This window comes from Eulemur rufifrons, chromosome 29 (genome assembly GCF_041146395.1).
Source record: "Eulemur rufifrons isolate Redbay chromosome 29, OSU_ERuf_1, whole genome shotgun sequence".
NCBI classification, from domain to species: Eukaryota; Metazoa; Chordata; class Mammalia; order Primates; family Lemuridae; genus Eulemur; species Eulemur rufifrons.
Window position 1 is genome coordinate 97,786,331 of NC_091011.1, and position 21,629 is coordinate 97,807,959.

Genomic DNA, 21,629 nt, shown 5'->3' on the forward strand with positions numbered 1-21,629 from the left:
AGTATAAACCAGAGTCATGAATCTCTCAGGAAAGAAAAGACACTAAAATCTGCAGCGAAAACCTGCAACAAATACAGGCATGTACATGCACTACTGAGTACGTCAAACAGAAGTGCCCTAGGAGTTCAGAAGAGAGAGAAATCCTTTACGAGAGAGTTCATGAAGAAGGCACTATGTGAAGTGAGCTTGATGGAATGGTAAGAATGTAGTAGCCAGAGAGTGTTGGGATTAGGGAGAGAAGACCGCCTTTGCCTTAAGGTAAACATTAGGGATGTATTATAGGAACACACCGTGGCCACGGGGAAAACAGTACGTCACCGCTTCAATCATTTTCATTATTATATCAGACGCTCTTTGTGTGGGCAAAAAACAAAGTTCCAATCCTCAGTAAATAGACTGCACAGATATTAGACCCTAAGATGGGAAAAGAAGTAGATATTGCAATGTAAAAATATTTTTGGTAGGTGCAAAAATACAGGCAAATTATGATGCTTGATTAAACTACTAGCCCAAAACTTAAATGAGAAAAGAGAATGTATACCCTGATACTAAACTAGATACAGATATCACGAGAAAAGGTAACTATAGACTATTATAGCCCTTTTGAAGATAGGTGTAAAAATCCTAAACAAAATAGCAGCAAACTGATTCTAGCCACATATAAAAAGATTATATGCCATAACCAAACAGGATTTATCCCAAGAAAGAAAATTTGGCTGAACATATGAAAATCAATCAGTGTAATATAGCTATATTAATAGAATAAAGGACAGAAAGCACAGGGTCATCTCAGTGGACGTGGAATAAGCATGTGGCAAAATCCAAAACTCTTTTCATGATAAAAGCCTCAGCAAGCTGGGAATGGGAAGTTACCTAGTAATTCTACTCCTAGGTACACACCCATGAAAACTGAGAACATATTTTCACACAGAAACTTGTGTACACTGTTCACAACAGCATTATTCAGAGTAGCCAACACAGTGGAGCAGCCCAAGTGCCCGTCACCTGGTGAATGGACAGTTAAGTGTGATGTGTGCAAACAACGGGATATCCCTCATATATGAAAGGAATAAGTGCTGATGCACCCCAGCATGGGTGAGCCTTGGAGACACCATGCCAAGTGACAGCAGCCTGGCATTAAGGCCACAGAGCGTATGATTCCAGAACAGGTAAGCCCGAAAAGATAGAAAATACAGTAGTGGTTGTCAAGAGCTGGAGATGGGGAGAAAATGAAATGCCTGCTAATACGCATGAAATTTCTTTCGGGGGTAATGAAAATACTCCGTGATAATGTTGATCGACGCACAACTCTTAATATATTTTAAAAAACACTGAACTGCACACATGAAAACGGTGAACTTTATGATATATGAATTTTATCTCAAGCTGTTAGTTTTAAAAAAATGATGGGAAAGTTGTATTAAAAAAAGCATAATCTGGCCATTTATATACTACAGTGCTGTTAAAATTTGGTTGAAGAGGTTGCAGTAGCAATTCTGCAACAAAAGAGAAGAGTGTTGCAATCTCCTCCGGGAGGAGCTTTGCCAATAGACCACAGTTGCCTGGAACATCTGGACCCAGGATTCGAGACAGTGTATCTGATTGAACAGGAAAAATATCTCTTCACCTGTTGAAATCGAAATGAGCAAATGGGGAGAGATTGGGGGGCAGGGTGAGCAAAGGATGAGTTCTGGTTGTATTTCGTGATCATGCTGCCACTGCTGTGACACAGCTGGGGACTTTAGCAGCCACAGATCTTCAGTGACCATAAAGGAAATCAGCTCCCCGCAGATCTGCGGAGCCTGCGTTCCTGCCTTTGCTCTTCTTTGAACAGGACTGTGCTTTATGTGGGAAAATGACTATTGAAGGTTTGACTCTGTGCTTGTCTGAGACTCCCTTGGGAACCTAGAAAGCAGTGATGTCTTAGTGGTTTGCAGCGACTCCCACCCTCCCAAAATACACATCAGCGTTCATGTCACCCAGACTCTGAGGACTCTCACTGAGTGACTAAGAAGGGGGATAACATGGCTGCCCGGAGCCCCTGCACAGAGACGGTCCACGGCAACCAGGCGGCGGGGGAGGTCTGGAGGAGCTCAGAGCCTGAGAACCAGGTCCTGGGACCCTGGTCTCCCACGCTCGGCTCATCCTGCGACACACCAGGAGGCTCTCTCCAGCACGGCAGCTGATCCTGGGAGTATTTTGCATTCAGTTCTCGTGCACCAGGAGCAAACACAGCAGCATCTCTCCTGCAATAGAGAATACGGTCATTGTAAACTGTTATCTCTGCCCAGCTGATGGCCAGTTGTCAGGGGCAACGACAAGGCGCTGGAGGCGACCACCAGGGGTGGGGCTCTGCTGAATCCCTGGATTCCAGATGAGGCTTTGGGGAGGAGAATTGTCTTTTATTTTTCCATTAAAATAAAAGCGCAGCTGAGCCTTGCTTAACCTTTCTGTTCCGCTGGGCTTCTGCCGGTGGCATTTGCTTCTCCGGGCTGTGCTGTGTGGGGTCATGTGCCTGGGTTCAGGACTGTCCGGCCGCGCTGCACGGGGAGCATTGAGCTGCTGCTCTCTCCTGCCGCAGCCGGGCTGTGTCCCCTCTGCTGCAGCACCGCAGTGGCTTTGTTTTGTCATAAAATTCTGTCAGGTAGAGGAGGCTGTCAAATCATTCAACCTGCCACTGACTCCAGAGCTGTCTCCAATTCTCTGACATTCAGAGTGACATCAAGCCATCCAACGTCAATGCCCCCCGTGACGGGCTGAGAACGCCGTGCCGAGTGCCGGACAGAATATGGGAAAGAAGATGTAGGTGCTCTCCACGGAGCCTAGAGTCTCCTTAACGACAAGGCGCCTGCAAGGAGAATCCCACACTAATGGAATCACTAAGCCGAGGCAGAAGGTGTGAGGGCGTGGCTGAGGCCTGTGGCGTCGTGGAGGTGACCGAAGCAGTGACCTGGTGGGATGAGATCACTGCCGGGCTGGGCGTGGCTTCCTCCGGAAGGGGGACAAGGCTTAGCCTTGAGGAGTGGAGCATCCCGGTGACATCAGGCACGCGTCGGACCTATCTGCACGGGTGTGGGGTGCGCTCCCACGGCACCGGGCTCCCCGCCGGCATGGCTTCCATTCTGATAGACCTACTTAGAAACTACTACGTACTTTTTGAAAAATAGTATTTTTCAAGTACTAGCAGTTTCTAGTCTTGTATTCTGATTCATTGACACTCAGAATACAGTACCTGCTTTCTGCTGAACTAAGAAACCCGTTCTGAACTCACTCCCGTCGGTGTTCATGGGAACGTGTCCCCAACTTGGGCGGGAGATGCGGCGAGTGGCGGGATGGCCGCGGATGACCGGGCTCTGGAAGGGCCTCGTGGCCATCGTGCTGAACAACAAGGCTCCTCGTTCTGTCGTGCAGTCTAATTATCACCAGTTATGCAAATTTATGTTTTAGAAATCAAATTAAAAGTGTTTAAGGCAATCTTAGTTGCGAAGGGATTTGCCAGATGACAATGTGTCCTTTTCAATTTTGTCATTCATTTCTCCCTCGCCGGTCCGTGCTCTTTTCCAGAGTTCTCTTTGGAGTAATAGACTCAAAGTTACCTTTTTATTTTCGGATGTTAAATATGAGTCTACGGTAGGTCACGTGCAGCATATGCCTTTCGTTGGCAGCTGCCGTTCCTGCGTTCCTACCGAAAGGGCTGTGATGTTCGCCGGAGCCTCGGATTCGTGTGGGAACCTCTCTCTCCAGCAGGGTCGTATTTGCATTCAAACATCCCTGACATTTGACTTTCGTGCATTTCCACTGAGAGCAGAGGGACAGTGGTTTGTGACGGAAAACATCAGAACACTCTCAGGTGGTATATAAACGAAAAGCCTGGGATAATTGAGAGTCGTGTTGAAGGCAGACTTTGGGGGGAGGAAGCACAAGCCTGGGTTATCAGAATAGAAGACTCATTAGTCTTTTGGGTAGGAACATAACACACGGATTATTCTTATGGAATTGAAGTGTTGTCGTGATTTGATTTAAGTCTAATGCCTGTGACTGCATTACTAACCCTCAGTTTATCTTTTTCAAATTCTGGAACAAATTACTTTAAAACATTTCATTGAAGAATAATAGGCATATAGAATATATATAGTATATTAAATATATAAATGTTATATACAAATTAAATATATGAATAAAACATAAATGAATATTCTGTTGTTTGATGCATATTCAAACCAAACATGATCCTATAGTCAGCACCGAGATCAGAAAGCCAGAAGGCAGCCTGCCTCCCAGAAGCCCCCTTATAGCTTATCTTATCACTCGTCCCCACAAGGGTAACCTAATTTCTGACATCATAGAATAGCTTTGCAAGTTTTTATACTTTTCACATTTACGTTATAAATGTGATCATATAGTAGGTCACCTGCTTCTTTTGGTCCATATAACATTCGTGAGCTCCACTGTTGTGTGTTAGATGGCCTTGGTGCCCAATTCTTAACCTATATGGGATTATCTCATTATAAAGTCCCACATGATCTCTATGAAAATTGCAAAATAGTTTAATGGTAATTTAATAGCTTTTGTGTATATCATAACAAATATTTATACCTCATAATTTTTTAGTCTTATAAAAATACGTGGCTTGCCCATATCTTTTGGACATTTTCCTGTGTTCTCTCCCCTGCCTTAAACTCATCCCCCAAATCCAGTCTTGCTATGTCCCATCCATTGTCAGGCACTTTGGCCCGAGTGTCCCCTCACAGGAAGTACAGGTCACATGTGAGTGGGTCTCTGGCGTGTTCACTTGCACTTGAGCACCTGGTCGTGACTCCCGGGCTCCTTTGTTCCCGCCCACGTGCCCCCCACTGATTCGGTGGGCGGTGTCTGCTCTGGTCACGAGACACAGGGTTGTGGTGGCTGCTGCCGCCATTAATGCTCAGTTGCAAACTGCGCCTGCATGCTGGGTGTGGAGATTGCAGATGACAGTCAGCATGTGGGGCGATCAGGGAGGGCAGGAAGCCTTCATGGGGGGCATCACAGAGAATGAACTGTGGGAGACTTGGGGAGGCAAATGCAGTGGAGACACCGGGAAATCTAAGAGGGAAGAGCACCCTGAGCCGCGACAGGTCGAGGTGTCACTTGACAGAGGACAGGCCGGCCTGGATGTCATGGAGGGGCCGGGAATGGTCTAAAGTGAAGGCTGAATGGGGGGCTGGCAGCAGGGTGGGAGATTCAGGAATGCCCAGCCCCGGGTTTGAAATCAGCTCTAATTGCCTCTGTTGTCTACGCCAAGTCACACATCACAGCCGGTTTCAGAAGCTGATGGAGACGGAAGTGGTCTCATCACTGAAGGGAGAGAAAGGACACGTGTGTGCACAGACGCATCTGGACGCCTGTCAGGATGTTCGTGGGCCGGTCAACCCATGCACGCCGTCTCAGGGACCTGCTCGAGCTTGCATCCAAAACCAGATTTTACAGTTCATTAGTTAAAATGTTTTTGTCTGCAAGTAACAGAGCAGCGAATTAAAACCGATCAAACTGCAGGTGTCCGCATTGTTTCACAGAGCAAGTTCAGACGTAGGCAGTCCCACGCTGATGCAGTGGCTCAAGGATGTCATCGAGATTCACACTGTCCCCACCTTTCTCTGCTGCCATCATCAGCGTGTCGGCGAAGTAGCCGTGGTGTCTTTGTGCATTGTGGCCCACGCAGGCAGGAGGGGAGGGACACACAGGACTTGCCTCATGCATCTCTTTCTCCCCCATGGAGGAGACAGTTCCCTGAATAAGTCCTTCCGTTCCCCGAAACTAGCCGGGAGACAGCTGTGTGCTCTGACCGTATGGCAGCCTCAGCTGGGAAAGGGTGAGGGGCTGGGAAGGCCCGCGGTGTGCAGGAGCCGGGCTCGGCCGAGTGGGAAGGGGGCAGAGGGACAGTGGTGCCGGGGAGCAGCCTGCAGTACCAGCCACACAAGCATGACCCCCGGTTTGTGGAATACGTGGGGAATGCAGTCTGCATGCCTTGAACTTGAACAGTGACTTTGAATCATTCTTTAAACTGAAGCAAATCTGAAAAGAGGGCGTTCTGACAGATTCTCCTGAAAGAAAAGATGAGTTTATGTTGCTAGTTGCCTTAAAGTGAGTTGCAAACTTCCACAGTCCTGAGAAGTGGGTCCCTGGGAGCGTCTTAACGGTCTCTCCTTTGCCTTCCCACCATTAATTCTAGAAGGATTGTTAGGTGCATCTTGTTTATTTGTTGGATCCTTACTCTAAAGGGCTGTTTTTTTAAAGGATGGTGATAGATGCTTGTTATTCACACTTGCATCAAGACTGTCTGTGAAGGCCAAGCGTCTACATATTTATCCATAAAGGGGCAGTTTTCAAGCATTGCTACATCCTATGTTAAAGGCACGGTTGTATATAAACCATGACAACGAGTACTCTTATGCTGGGACCCTGGGTTTCCCTGGATTCTCTTGCCTGGTTTAGATGACAGCCTCTTGTTCCATTTCAAATTAACTTGGGGATCCTTAGGGCCGTATGTCACATGCAGCTGGCTTGTATACGAGTGGCTGTTTAGGGAATTCTCTGGCCAGTCAGAAAACAAGAACAGCAATTCAGGAGTTTATGTTGAGTTGCCATATTAGGTCAGGGTCAGGAATGTAAAGATCTATGGCAAAATAAAATCAGAGAACTGGAGAGAAATGGTGCAACATGAGCTAGGCAGGTCAGAGGGCCAGGAGAACAAAGTACCGGGTTGAAATGGTTCCAGCTTCTTTTCGAGGCGGAACTCTTCACCTGACACCCTGCTTGAACGACCGCTGGTCACCTCCAGACACAGCACGTACATGCACTTTCTCAGATCGCTATTGCGCATTCCCCGAATCCCAGGTTTTTCCTAAATTGACTCTGTGCTTTTAAGTGAGGTATTGAAATCATCAGAAATTAGGTTAAGTGGAAATTTACAGAACCTCAGTCTCTTTTCCTCTTGCTTTTCCCTTACTCAAATTCTTCACGTCTTTTTTTTTTTTAATTCAGTAATTGTATGATCACTGTATCCTCAGGGGATGTCTTCTAAAGTAGTGGGTTAGTTGGAAATGGGAGAAAGGTTTTGAGGGGCGTGGGAGGCTAAAAAAGGCCCCCACGAAGATAGCCATGCTCTGGTCCCTGGAACTGGGAATGCTGCCTTGGGTGGCCAAGACAGGGCTCTTGTGTGGCTCCGTTCAGCATGTGGAGATGGAGGATTGTCCAGTGGGGCCTGACTGCCGTCAGAGGGGGGCAGGGGAGATTGACACACAGATGAGGAGGCGGCAGTGTGACCGCAGAGGCAGAGACCGGGCGATGTGGCCGCAAACCAGAGAGTGCCGGCAGCCCCCAGGAGCTGAAGAGACAAGTAAGACTCTTCCCCGGACCTCCGAGGCCATGCAGCCCTGCCGACACTTCGGTGTTGGCCCAGAGAAACCCATTCCCGACTTCCTGACTCCAGAGCTGTCAGGGAATAAACGTCTCTTGCTGTACGCCATCAAGCCTGTGTAATTGTCACAGCAGACAGGCAAACTGAGACAAGGGCAAGTAGATGCTTTGGCAGTTTTACAGCGTCCGTAGCTCACAGGCAGCCTCACGTGTGGACTGTGGGGAGATCACACCTCGGAGGCGAAGTGCCGGCACCGAGGAGACCAACACTGGACAGCGACCACACACCTGTGTCCCTTCCGGCTCCTTCCCGCGATCCGTGCGGGATCCTCCCTCAGCTCTCGAGGGGACGCCTCTCGGCTTCAAAGTGTGGTTCTTTATCTTCTTTAGCACCAAGAGAGAAACTGAGACTCATTCACATTGAGGTATATATGGATGTTTTTCAAAATTGGGGAGGAAAAGTCAATTCCTGTCTCCAGCACTGACTTAGTTCTTATTACTGCCATACATGCATTAAATAGATTTAAGGTCCTTTTACAGTCTGCATTAAATTAACAGAGACGGGCAAATTAAATACAGATCAATCAATGAAGCCAATGAAATTCATATTAAAAATATATATTCTGTATGACAAATAATGATTTCTGAAATTAAATCACGCCTTAGGTCAGGTATGTATGGTGTTCGCCATGTGGCACAGCTATTTGGGGTTAAAGTGCCCATTTTGGTGGGCGCTGGGGGAAGAATCGCTCCACTCACCATTTCTCTGCTGGAGCAGGAGACACCTTTGTTCCCACGGTGACTGTGCAGCGTTTGGGAAGTTACATCAGCTGGCTTAGGGTTGGTGCGCCGTGCAGACACATGCCGGTCCAGGCTCTCAATTCAGGTGTGAATATATGTTTATAGTCAGTATATGACTTTATTAATGCTATTGCACAAGTAATATATGTGTAAATAGAAAAAATAAACAGTAAAAATATATTAAATTAACCATAATAATAATCTTTTTCTCACACAGTCAATTCTGTAGCCAATCCCTAGATACCATTACTTTTCACAATTTCTGATTTTAGGTATTGTGGTATTTATTCATATACTTCTTAATATTGTGTTTGTGGGTCAATGTCCACAGACTACCAACTATGAAGGTCAAAAGTTGAGCTCATTTGCATTTCCTTTCACTTTCTTTTCTTTACCCTGACTTATAAAACCTGGAACATTATTTAAAGTCATCTGTAGATCTATTTCATGACAAAGTACAAAAATTTCTTTATACATAAATCACGTGTTCCATTGAGCTTAACTGTACCTCTGGACTTTCCACCAGATAAGGTGGGGAATCCGCATGTCTAAAAGGCTTTCTCCACAATCCCACCGCCAACCTTCCGACTCTTTCTCTCAGTAATATTTGCAATCTCTTTTTCACTTTAATAAAATTTACCATCAAGTAATTTCATTTTTTATTTCAATAGATTTAGGGGGTACAAGTGTTTTTTCGTTACATGGATAAATTATATAATGCTGAAGTCAGGGCTCTTAGTGTACCTGTCACCAGAACAGTGTACGTTGTACATGCTAAGTAGATTTTTATCCCTCACCCCCCAACCCTCCCCCTTCTTGGTTTTCAGTGTCAACCTATGTTCACATCATTATGTGAATTCACAGGTGCCCAGTGATTATAACTCACTAAAGCAAACAGGTTGGTAAAAACATTTTAGGATTTCTATGTATTTCCTAGATCTAAAGGAATAGGGTAAGGACATGAACAGGGGATGGATACTTTTGATGTACTTTATTTAGAAGCTTAAAAAAAACACACCTAGAATTTCTTAATTTATACAGTATGTTGAATACCAGTGACTTAGTTTCCACTGGTATTCCACTTCAATAAAAAAGTATTATGTGACTAATTTTGACATTATGCTACTAGTTTTCTTAGATAGTTTTGAAGATGTGAACTTGCAGAAAAAAACTTTGAAGATCAGCATCTGTGGGATTTTTCATAGACATAAATTTGGAATATAACCACAAATAATATACTTTAGTAACACAAAGACTTCAGTACAAAAAAATCAAAAACAGAAGCCAAGGCACAGATTTTTAAAACAAACACTAACTTCATCCAAAAGAAATTGATTGAACATTTACTATGTGCCAGATCCCTTAGAGAGATGAAGAAGTCACAATTTCCATCTTAAAAAGAAAAGGAAAACATCAAGCTGGAATGAGAAATAGATTCGACAGCAGATAGCCAGTTCAGTGATAGCCGTTGGTAGCAGAAAAGAAGGCATGATCAAATTTGGGCAAGTAAAAAATAAAAAAGCACATTCCAAAGGGATGTTGCCTGTGGATTTTCCTATAGCACTCCCAGTATCAGCCAGGTAAGGTGGTTTAAAGTAATTCTTATCCCAACCATAGTTATTTAGTTTCTTACATTCAAGGATGGACGATCCCAGAGAGATTTCTTCAGAGAAATATGTTTTGATGTATTTTGGAGTAAATGTCACTCTTAGGTAAAGGGAGAAAGTGTTCCCATGATTCACGGCTGCTGCTTCTTCTGTCTCTGGGGTTTTTGCCTGTGTACGAGATGTTGTCTTCTCGGTTCTGACCTGAGGATTCATATGGTGAATGGGCTGCCACGGTGGGACAGTTTCATTCAAGATGAGGTGAAAATCCCCAAGGTTCACGTTGTGATTTGCAGACATGCTACCTGGTTTTAAATGTCATTGTTCCTAATCTGTTGATAGTACAGCATGATATAAATTTATTCCTTCCTTATAAGAAGCTACCAAGGAAATATGAGTAGTGTCTACAACAGACGTCATTGACTGCACTTAAGAAGGGAGGGAGGGAGGGAGAGAGGGGAGGGATTGTTTCCAGCAAGGAGCGGTGTCTGGCACAAGGCACTCAATCAATACACATGCTGGCAGAACTGAAAGAAATATTTCCCGTGTTCTCATTGAGCCTTTTCCTTTTTGATAAGCAGCATCATCTTAGGTTCATCATTAATGGAAGAGGCTGCAATGGTTTATTTTTAAGCAAAAGCAATCTCACTGGGACCCATGAATAAACAGTAGAGACACTGAAAAAGGGATGGCTTCTTTGATTTCCAGATGTTTTTTTGAAATTTTTGTCAAGGGAGCAAAGATATTATCTTTTTTGGTAGAAATAGCCTAGAAATTATTCTAAATATAAAAAGTATTTACTCTGAGCCTGTCAGTGAAGCCATCTCTGGCGAACTGAACATGGGCTTTGTCTCCCTTGAGCTCTGAAAACGCTTAGGACTTGGCCCCTGCCCGCCAGCTCCCCACACTCCTCTGGAGGAGTCATCTCCCCTCTCAGGGGCTCGGATTGGCCTTCCTCAGGGTGGCTCTCCTCCTCCTCCTCCTCTTCCTCCTCCTCCTCCTCCTCCTCCTCCTCCTCCTCACGGGAAGGGTCAGAGATGATGGCCGTCACTGCACCCTGCACAGCACCCACGCGTTGTCGGTTTCCCAGTCACTCACGAGAGCCGAACCTTGCAAGAGGCCTCCGACTCACTCGGGCGGATTTCCTCTGTTAGCGAATGGGGTGTGCCGGGAGCTCACCTCCGCTCGCGGGACTGCAGCACCGCGAGGAGCTGTGCCCAGGTGGTTTATTTTCAGTTTTCTAGTTTTAAAAATCACTGGAGAAGGAACTCTAAAATGTTCTCCAATAACTGTACTGTGTAACAACACCACTGTTTAACAAATACCTTAGGAAAGGAAGGGCGCCTGAGAAATGTGCATTGTGCACTGACCTCACCCCTGCAGACTGCAGCACCTCACCCCTGCAGACTGCGGCACCTGTGCGTGCGGTGAGCCGACAGGAGCCGGGCTGATTGGAAGTGCTGTCTGGCTTTGCATAGCGTGTCAGGCTAAAGGGCTGAAGGAAACTTTATCTTTCAGTGATCCCTGAATTGCCTTCAGGATGAAGGCCAAGCTAGGAATGCCACTGGCTTTACGTTGACTTCCAGTGTAAGATGGAAAATTGAGCACAGACATTCCCCCACTTTGACTGCAAGCGTGTACAAGTGACAGAAAAATAATAATTAACATAGCTGCCCTCAAAACAACAGGAGGAGTTCTTCAAATATCTGGAAGAGAAAGGTGTGCTCAAAAGAAGGAATAGGTAAAAAGCTACAGCAGGAGGAAGGACAAATTTCTGTCACCCTAAGACTTAGAGGCTGAAGTCAGGCACAACAGGAGAGGCAGGAATGTTGGTGCGTATGAGAGGCCAGAGGCGGACGGGTCCCCCTGCCATGAAAACGGGTTCGTAGTCAGAGGGCCTCACGTCACATGGCCCATTTGGGTCAAAGGGCTCCAGCCCAAATGGCCACGGAAGGCCTAGTCAAGAGCCTAGTCTCAATCTGCCCAAGAACGTTTTTGAGAACACCCAACTGGAAGATCTCAGGACCCAGCACATTGTGAACCGGAAGCTTAGGACCAAGGACACAAGGCACCTCAGAAAACATCCCCCTACAAAGCAGAAACCAACCAAATGCTTACAAAAACGGAAAGCCAAGAAATTTAAATCAATAGAGAAAACAGAAAATGGTATTTTAGGTTTCTAAAGGAATTATCAACATGATAAAAGCTTGAAACTATAAAATAAGAGTAGGTGATCTTGAAAAAAGCTATGTAGAAATATTAGAAATTAAAATATTATCTTAAATTTAAAAAATTAGTAACTGGATGAAAGAACAATCTAGACATACAAAAGAAAACATTGGTAAATGAAAGATTGAACTGAGGAAATCATGCCAGTGCTCCCAAAGATGTGAAAAGGTGGAAAACGGGAAAGTGAACACACGCAGTGGGGAGGGGACCAGCAGCCCCCGCACAGCCCAGGGGGGTTCCGGAAGGAGGGTGAGCCACGGAGAAGCAGTATTGAGTGGGGGTAGTTACTGGTGAGATTCCTGATGGGAAGAGAGGTATTCTTAACCTGAAAGTACTACTGCCTGTTAAGCAGGATTTTTAAAGAAAATCCACCAGCGGGCATTTTTCTAATGGAATTTCAGAATATCAAACATAATGAGAGAATCTGCCTTCCCCGCTGGCGATTTCCTATTCAGGCTTTCTGCTACACCAACACGAGCCACACTCACAGCTGCCTGAAAATACTACAGCACCACCACCTCCACGCCCTGCAGGCCTTCCTAGCTTGAATGCGCTTCTGTCTCTTTTATCTTGGCCAGCGTGCTTTCCTCAAGAAAGTCTTTCCAGAATTCCTCCCAGTTTCTTATTTCCTGGTCCCCTTAAATGTGAGCGTGAGGGGTCCTGTGGCTCTCGGCCCCGTTGCTGCTGTCTGTGGTCGTTCACTTGACTTTGGCTCTTGCCGCCTGTGAGCTTGCTGCAGTCAGGTGTAAAGAATTCCAGTCTTGATTCTTTGGGGCTCAGCGTGGCTCGCAAAATGTGGCGGTTACTTGTCATGTCAAACGATTTGGGGAATGAATCAAACCATAAGCCAGTGAATTAGTGAGATGATAGTGGAAGGTGCAGATGAGCCGTCTAGGTCCGGGAGCCGGCGGGGAGCCCCTTACAGGGGGAGCTGACTACCGGCCGAGTGCAGTTCCCGGCTTGCACGGGGCACTTACAACAGTATATGTCATGACGCCTCCACCACAGACAGTCCCTGTATAAAAGCCTCATAGGTTTTTAAAATATCTTTAAAACCAAATAAAGTAATAGTTTTAAAAATAAAACACATTTATAAAAAGAAAGCTTTTCAGAAAGTGAATAAATTGCTTTTCCATCTTTTATGTCCGAAATTTGTTTTAATGGCAGTCTTACATTCTTTTCTTATTAGGCACATGGATGCCTCAAAATACGGTGCTAGAATCAGCCTTGAATAGTGATGTTTAATCAGATAACATTTAAATTATAATGTGTTTATTATCTTCTGACCATATGCTTATCACAGTACAACTGTATTAGGTCAATATCTAGTAAGCTTTAAAATTCTCACTCACTGTCGGGCATGTGGAAATGCATCGTGTTTGAAGCTGTGTGTCTTTTCCAGGGCCGCCTCCATCACATGTAGAACTTTCCTAGAGGAAAGGACTTGGCTTGGTCTAACATGCCATGTTCAGCACCTGGGACAGCTCCACACACACACTCATGCCGCACAATGAGGCCACCTCGGATCACACCACATCATTCTGTAATTTTCAAAAGGGTTTTATGCATATTAATACTATTTGATATTTAAGAAATCCATCAATACACAAAGGAAGACATGACCCTTCTGACAACTTTAGCAATCTATTAACGACCACAGAGGCCAAAAGGAAGAACTGAAAAGTGACATAATAAAATCTATGAACTAGAAGTTTCTAGAAGAAGCTTTGGGGATATCATCAAGAGATTATTTATTCCTATTTCACTGTGTAACTCTAACAGCATTTCTTGCTGTTTTCCTCACCTGCCACAGATTTTTAAACAGAAAATTAAAACAGGCAAACAGTCCTGCTGAGGTCAACCACAATGATAGCCCAAGAAGTGTAACAGCCAGAAATTGAAAAGAGAAACAGACATCAAAATGCAGGAACACAGCAATCCGGAGCCCCTTGCTGTGGGTGCACACAGAGCCGCACGCGCTCAGTAGCACTGAGATTGCTCTGCACGGCAGCACAACAGGACACCGAGGAAGTGAGGACTGGGAGTCTTCAAAAATCATGTGGGAGTATTTAGCTTCTTCTACGTAAGAGGGCAGAGAAGCAAGTAAGCGTTCTAGGTAGAGGGTGTCCATCAGAAATGGTCAGGTTGATATTAAGAGTTTCTTATCAGTATAACAGAAGTGAGGGTGGTGTAATGCACTGCCCGTGTGTGTTTTACCTGTTAGCTTAGGCTCACAGGTCAGACCTCTGGACAGCCCTTTGTCTGACCAAAGTAGATAAGAGGATTTTTGTGCCTCTAAAGGAGAGAGCTTCTTCTGAGCGTTAGCCAACACCCCAGAAGATTTGACCTCTGGAAGTAGGATAAAAGCTGCCAGATTTTTAAAGTCTCATCCACTAGTGCAATTAACTAAACATCTCCTCTTGGGATGACTATTAGTTTAATGCCTTCATAGGCTTATCCCAGGTGCTTACTCCTAAGAATAGTAACCAAGATCAGACAGGGAAGAACCTGGTAGTTTGTACCAGATATTTGGGGTGTGGTCCTGTCTGAACCTGAACTAACTCACAACCCAGAGGGAAGCTTATGGAGAATAAATACCTAGGGAATATTTTATATGTCTTTGAATTCCCAGCACCCAATGCTGCCTATAGTTAGTAGCATTTAATGAGTGCTTATTGGATGACTGATTACAGGACGCAATTGAGATCCATTCCAGACATTTGTACCTTCTTCTCTTGACGATTCCCACCTTGCTCATAAATCAATCTTGAAACAATTATCCACCTCTGTACCTGCCAAATATGATCATTTGTGTGTTCCAAGTGTGGAGAGCGGGAATGATGACATTTTACTGAATCTTGATCTCCTTACCATAGTTTTTGATAGTTTAATTAAAAACAAAGAGCAAGACTGGCTTTAGTTCACCAGTCACTTACAGGTATTGTATGTTTTGCCATATGCACTATTTCTGAATGGCAATCAGAATGTTTATGGTCCTCCTCTTTTACCAATTAAAAAAAAAGTTTAACTATTTGCCTTGTTTTTTTCTAGCGGAAGATAATAGTCTGTCTCAAAAGAAGAAGGTCACTGTGGAAGATCTCTTCAGTGAAGATTTCAAAATTCATGACCCCGAGGCCAAATGGATAAGTGGTGAGTCCCAAGCCCTTCGGGCACATGGGAAATAGCTTCCCCACTCCCCTGCCACTTCGACAGTTGGGGTTCAGTAGTTTGCCTCTCCGATGCCCTCTGGCTGTGGAAGGGGATACCAGAGCTTGTGCCGTGACGATCATCAGGTTAAGAAAATGGTATCTGGTAAAAATCGGGCTCCTTCCGTTATGGTGTTGCGTCACAGACATCAGTGCGGCGTTGGCTTCGTGAGCAATGGGTCTGCTGAGGACGCCTCCTCTGTGTCACCCCTGGAGACGCCTTTCTCAGGGAGATGTGAGATGTTGCTAAGCAACAGGGACAGTGGAGGCACAGCCCAGTGTTCCCTCCTTCTCTGTGGTCTTTGTTCTCTTTGTGCTCCTGCTTTCTCTTTCCACCAGAGAGAGAACCATAAGAAACTCAAAGGATTCTTTTAGAGCAGTGCCAAGTGCCCAGTGGAGCCCCTTGCACAGATGCAGATAAATGCATTTTCCCTCTTGAACTTGAATCTGGATTAAATCCACATTTCTTGTTTGGGCTTTCTTTTTTTTTTTTTTTTTTTCTAAACAACAGAACAAAATATAATCAAGGGCAGAAGGCATATGTTCATAATGCCTGTTTTGGTTCATAAACACTGTGTCCTCTAATTGGATCTGAAATAATTTGAGTGCGTTCACGGAAGAAAAGATGTCGATGCCTGCTCGCCCGTCCTCTGCAGCCGCTGTTGCTAGCGCCTCTCCTGCCATCTCCATAGCTGTTGTTTATGTTTAGTTTTCATTTCAGTGAAATGCACTTGAAAATTTATTCTCAGGTCAGAGAAGCTTTGTAGTGGGACGCTTGAGGTCTCATTCAAATCCTTGCTTTTATAATAAGTGGGGGCCAGACAGGTTAAGTGACTTCTGTGATGTCACAGAGCTGGTAGTGGCGCAGCTGTGGCTCGAAGCCTGTCTCCTGCCTTCCAATTCAGTGCCCTTTCCCTGCCTTGTTTAGTTGAGTGGCACGGTACCATTGTGTTTTTTGGCATCGAACTGCTTCTGAAATGCTTTTCATGCTTCACCAACTCTCAAAAATCAATTAACAATGACTCCTTACCTCGAGCCGCTGCTCAAAGCGCAGCTTCTCTTTTGTCCTCTCCGATGGCTTCAGCATTAATGTGTGACCCTTGGATTAGTTTATCCAAAAATGGCTCTCAGAGGGAACATATGTTGTATAAATCGGGGCTAACGAGAGTAGTACATTGTGAATAACAGCGGGGAGCACACAAAAATCTAAAAAATAGACAGCCCCAGTCTTTTTGCTTGATGGAGGAATTGATTTTACCTTTTGTTTGGGGGCTGACTCGGTGTCTGCCGAGTGTGTGTGTTTACCCGTTGCATAGGCAGATGTAGCGCCTACGGCAGGCTCTGGGCCAGGCCTTGGGAATAAAACAGGATCACTCTCCTTAAGGAGCGCAAAGTCATGTTCTGGAGACAAAACAGTGAGCAAGCAATGGGAATCCTGACACGAGATGCACAGAAGAGAAGTATGATGTTCCAGTTCCTCCCGAAAAGGCAGCTCAGAGACAGTAGGTAGACGCCGTCTGCACGGACGGTTAGGGTTTCTTTGAGAGAAGGCGGAATATAGACCCCTGGAAAAACACAAGACTAAAATATGAGTCTGTGCCAAACCCTGGTTGGGATAACCATAAAGACAATATCTAGGGATGAAAGAGAAAAACAAAACAAAATACAAGCCGGTGGAGAGGCAGAATCTGGGGATAGACAAGGAGGCCAAAAACTGGGGACACTGAACCGGAGCTCAGGGCTCACGGGAGGTGGGAGCAGGGCCTGGGAAGACTCCGTGAGGTGCTGAAACGATACAGGTCTATATTTTTTATTAGGGTGCCCATGGTTTCAGGCTTGGTATAAGTCAGCATTCTGTATGCCAAAAATAAAAAGTGTAAGCAGAGATGCGGAGGCCTAAGAGCATATAACGTTTCTGTGGGAGTCTGTGCCGGTTCATGGCGTAAGGGGTTTGATTTTATGAGCTGATGAGCGGAGCCAGCCCAGAGATGCACGGGCTCTCTGGCCAGAGGAAAGCAGCCAGGATTTCTTTATATCCACGGAGTTGGGAGTCAGCACAAGCAATTGAGAAGTGGCCACGTGCCCAGCAGAAAATGCCCAGCCTGCCTGTCCTGGCGGGTTCCACCTATTCACAAAGGCCACCTGCAGTTCTGAATCTACGTGCCTTCACTGCTCACGAGCCTTCTTAGGATGCTTCTTGCTTTGTGAGTGTCCACACTGAATGTGAATTTTCACTGTGAAGTGACCAGGTGCTCAGGTCTCCCCAGAGAGCAGGCTCCATTTGGGGTGCGTTGGAACCTCATCGTTTCCCCACACCTTAGTTTCAGCTTCCCCTACTTTCCTTTTACTTCTTCCTCTTCCTGACCATCCCTTTCTTCTTGCTCCCTAAAGATATGGTAGCTTACAGTGGATGGAGTAACTGCGATGAGGACTGAGCCTTTAAACTGGCTTTTGATGACTACTGTACAGAGTTCACGCATCTGTTTCTGCCATAAGTCTAAGTGTCAAGATCCAGGAACAGATTACTACAGACTCATGGGATTATCTCATGTTATAGAGCTGGGGTGAGCTCTAGAAATTATTAGAACATTCATTCATTCAGTCAGAGTTTATTGTGTGCCCACAGTGTAGCCGGCTGATTGCTGGACCAGAGAGGGTGAGTGGTTTGTCCATGGAACTGTCTTAGTGGTAGACATGGCACTGTCAGCCCACCACGCCCATCCACCACCATCACAAGGTCCTCATCCTCCTCTTCCTCCTCCTCCTCCTCCTCCTAACCTTCATCACATCGTCATCACCATCACATCATCATCACCATCATCCTCATCATTACCATCATCATCTACTGGGTGTTTATTATGTCTTAAGCTCTAGGCAAAGTGCTGTATATATATTAAGACATTGAATTCTTAAAATATATAAGAACTATTATTCCCATTTTATAGATGAGGAAATTGAGGCTTAGGATTTTAAATAACTTGATCACTGTCACACGGGCAGTAAGTAGCAAAAGAGAACCTCCGCCTCGCAGCGCCAAAGAAGAGGAGAAGGACGTGCTTTAGGAGAGTCCAAGTTCTGCCCAATTCATAGTGATCCACGTGACCAAGAAATTGTCCCCCGATGGTCACATGCTCCTTTCTGCCTTTCAGTCCCAGACACATGTTTCCCACAAGTCATTTGGACAGTCTAACTCATATTTAGGTTTTGTATTCCTGCCTGTGGAAAGGTAAACTGAGGCATGATAAAATTTTAAAGACTTTATTTGAGCAGGCCGCGATTCCTGACTCAGGCAGCTCCAGATGAGAAGCGGGTCTGGGGCTCCACGCAGGGAACACGGGAGACTTTGCAGCAGAGACACGGAAGTAAAGCAAAGCAAACACCTACTGGTGACATTATGCAGTTGCCTTACGTGTTCTACCTGTTGGGGAGTCCCTAGTTACATAAGTTAGTTGGAAGTGTCTAGTGGGTTAGCCTTAAGTTTTATTTTTCTTAAATATCAGCATTTGCAAGAAATAGCTCAAAGGTTAGTTGGTGACTGCAGATCCCACAAGATTAAGGTCTCTGTGAGGCCAACTGGCTTTGCTCAGGGAGACTGCAGGCCTGGTCTTCATTTTAACCAACTTTAATGAGACTAGTTTATATGGCACATACCCTCTTATGAACCCTGTCTCAGACTATAACAGGGGGAAAGGTTAATTCCAGAAAGAGAGTGAAAGATGTCTGTATATAGCCAGCTTTCCGCCCTCTCCTCCTTGCACGTGTGAGCAACAGAAAGTCTCCTCTGTATTAACAGGCATGGCCACTCTGCTCAGGTAGCCGATCACAGCACCTGGTGAGCCCCGGGTGACACACACTCTCAACAAGTGCATTTGCTTTTGCAAATCTGCCTTTTGCGAAGACAGCCTGGGCTGAAGCTTTGTTTGATAAGCCCCTGCCCTGTGCTCTGAGCAAGCCAAGGCCTCCTGCGTCTTTCAAGGGACCTGCTGTCCTCCCTGCTCCCAGGACCTGCAGGACGCAGGCGGCCCCGGGCTGGCTGGCAGAAGCTGCTTGCTGGCCTGATCAGCTTGTCTGCCAGCTCTAGGCTGAGCTCAGCCTCTCCCCTGCCATGTCCAGCTCTAGTCTGGGAGTGCTGAGGCCCTGTGCCTGGCACCGAGATCTCTCCGCTGTCTGCGTTTGTTTACACTCCTCATCGTTAATCCAGCCACTTGTGAGCAGAGAGCCTCTGTCTCTGGGATGCAGTACTGGAGAGACTGTAAAATTGAAGAAAATTGCTTCTTTTGAATGTAGGGAAAATCAGCTGGCTGGATGATACTGGAAAAGTACATGTTTTAGAAGATAAAATTGGAGTTAGTGCCCAGGGCTGAAAGCAACTCCATTTCCAAACGTGCTTTATCCTCTCTCTTCTCCTTTGTTTTTTTTTTGAGAAAACCAAATGGATTTTTTTTTTAACAAAGCTTATGGAGTTAGATGGAGAAGGAATTCAAGTTTAAAATGGGTTGAGTATTTCCACTGCTTTCTAGAGGCCACATTTTCCAATCAATGTCATTAAGCCCTAGAAGTGTGGAGAGTGAGAATGTTCCTAGAGGTCATGCGCAGAAAGGACAGCTTTCAGAGAGGGAATGTGTTCCTCAGTGGCTCCCTGAGTACTGGAGGTAAAAACAGTGATAATTTGAAGCCATTACATAAAATACACATTGAAGTACATCATCGTGCCTTAGTAAAGCCCTTAAGAAATAACCAAAATGTAATTATAGTGCGCGTTGGTGTAAACCACCGATTTATTTTCCCTCTTTTCTGTTGTGATTTGCAAGATTCCACCGTTCCTCAGAAGAAGAGACCCTCAGTTGTGTGACACTGAGAGGCCAGTTAAGTCCCCGACTCCTGTCACGCAGGGACAGCTTTCCGACATCCCTCCCACGTGCTCAGACCAGCCCGTCCCCGCAGCAGCCTGTCTGCAAAGCCTGTTGCACCCGCAATGTGTCCACGTCTCTGGCGTCGCAGCTGAGACCACTGTTTGCTTAACCTTCCTCAGAAGTTTTCTGTTGGATTTTTCGATGGCACCTACGGGGAGAGTTCAAAAGTCAGGAGCATTTGGTGCCACAGCAACGGACGCAGTGGTAGCAACAGTAACAGAAATGATGACGACATTAAATACTCAGTTGCTCCATCCCGTCTGCTGACACCCAGGGAGGTGGGAATGTTATCTTTACTTTAGAAACCAGGAAACTATGACTCAAAGAAATTCAACTGCTGTTTCAAAGTTACAAGATGGCTTTATAAAGCCCCGGGTGCTCCTGCCTCGGTGGCCTCCTGGTTTCCTCTCCTCCCCCTCCCCTCCCCAGGACCAGGACCCCTGCGGGTGTGTCCCTGGCCATATCGGTTCTTTGGTAGCTTAGTGGCTTTCTCTCTCTTCTCTTTTTCTGAAAATACTTGTGTTCAGCACTTCCGTGCTTGAGAAATTCACATTCATCCTTTGTGGCTTGATCCAAAATAAATAATAAATACTCTGGATTTTCCCAGTTGGAATTAGTTGCTCACTCCCACATGTGGCCACAGGACTCTATAGAACTTCAATCTGCTAGGGCCAGCCAGCCGCTCTGCAGGGCCGGCCCAGGCCTTCCTCACCGGCCCCAGCCCTTCAGATGGGCTGACGGTCCTCAGCTGAGGGTGGCACTCCTCGTTCCCCAGACTGATGGCACTGGGTGGTGGCACCAGGTGGTGGCACTGTGCCGGGCTCTGCTGCCAATGTTGTTTAACTCATGGTTTGAGGACCCAAATCCCTGCAGGCTCAACTGGGCCAACACTCGTCTAGCAAAGAGAGACTTGTCCTGGCTCTTTTAGTTACTTTTCCTTGGGCAAGTGTTGCTTCCCTGGGAAATTTAAATATAACTTCTTTGTGATATTTTGTGTGCATATATATATGTATATATACATATATGTATTTTTTCTCAAGAAAAGGGATCTCAAATAAGATTTGTATATTATTAATATTTTTCCTACTCCGTGAAGTAGACAGATATTTTCTAAGACATTATATGGTGGTTTCAAAGGCCCTATGGCCGTTTAAGGAACTTTCCTGAGGACGCCGTAAGACTCAATCCCTCCGTTTTCCTTCCCAGTACAGCAGATGACAGGACACACCGAGAGGCCATGGGGCCCGCTGGGTCCAGGGCAGGTGGCCTTCTGCCTGGCAATGTCCCCAGCCCGTAACGTTTTCACCCCAGCAGCCCACAGGCCGAGACTCACAAGTTTGTTTTATTTTTAGCTTCTTGCTAATTAAGAGTCCGAGAACTCAGATTGAGTCCCCATGTGCTGTAGCTGCTTGGCCCAAGGGTGCAATTCCACTGCGTCCTCCTTCTAGAGTGGTCTCTGTAAAGCGCAGAAGGAAGACGCA

General features: G+C 45.8%; 1 protein-coding gene across 3 annotated transcripts in view; it reads left to right on the forward strand.

The window, feature by feature from the left end:
• DPP6 (dipeptidyl peptidase like 6) overlaps positions 1 to 21,629 on the forward strand; it is a 643,862-nt gene that overhangs the window by 322,658 nt on the left and 299,575 nt on the right. For all 3 annotated transcript variants that reach the window (XR_011231801.1, XM_069462595.1, XM_069462596.1), the window contains exon 3: positions 15,081 to 15,179. Coding sequence is in view for 2 of the 3 variants with exons in the window: in XM_069462595.1 (XP_069318696.1) it covers positions 15,081 to 15,179 (99 nt within the window). In the remaining variant the exon portion in view is untranslated. The remainder of the gene's footprint in view (positions 1 to 15,080; positions 15,180 to 21,629) is intronic.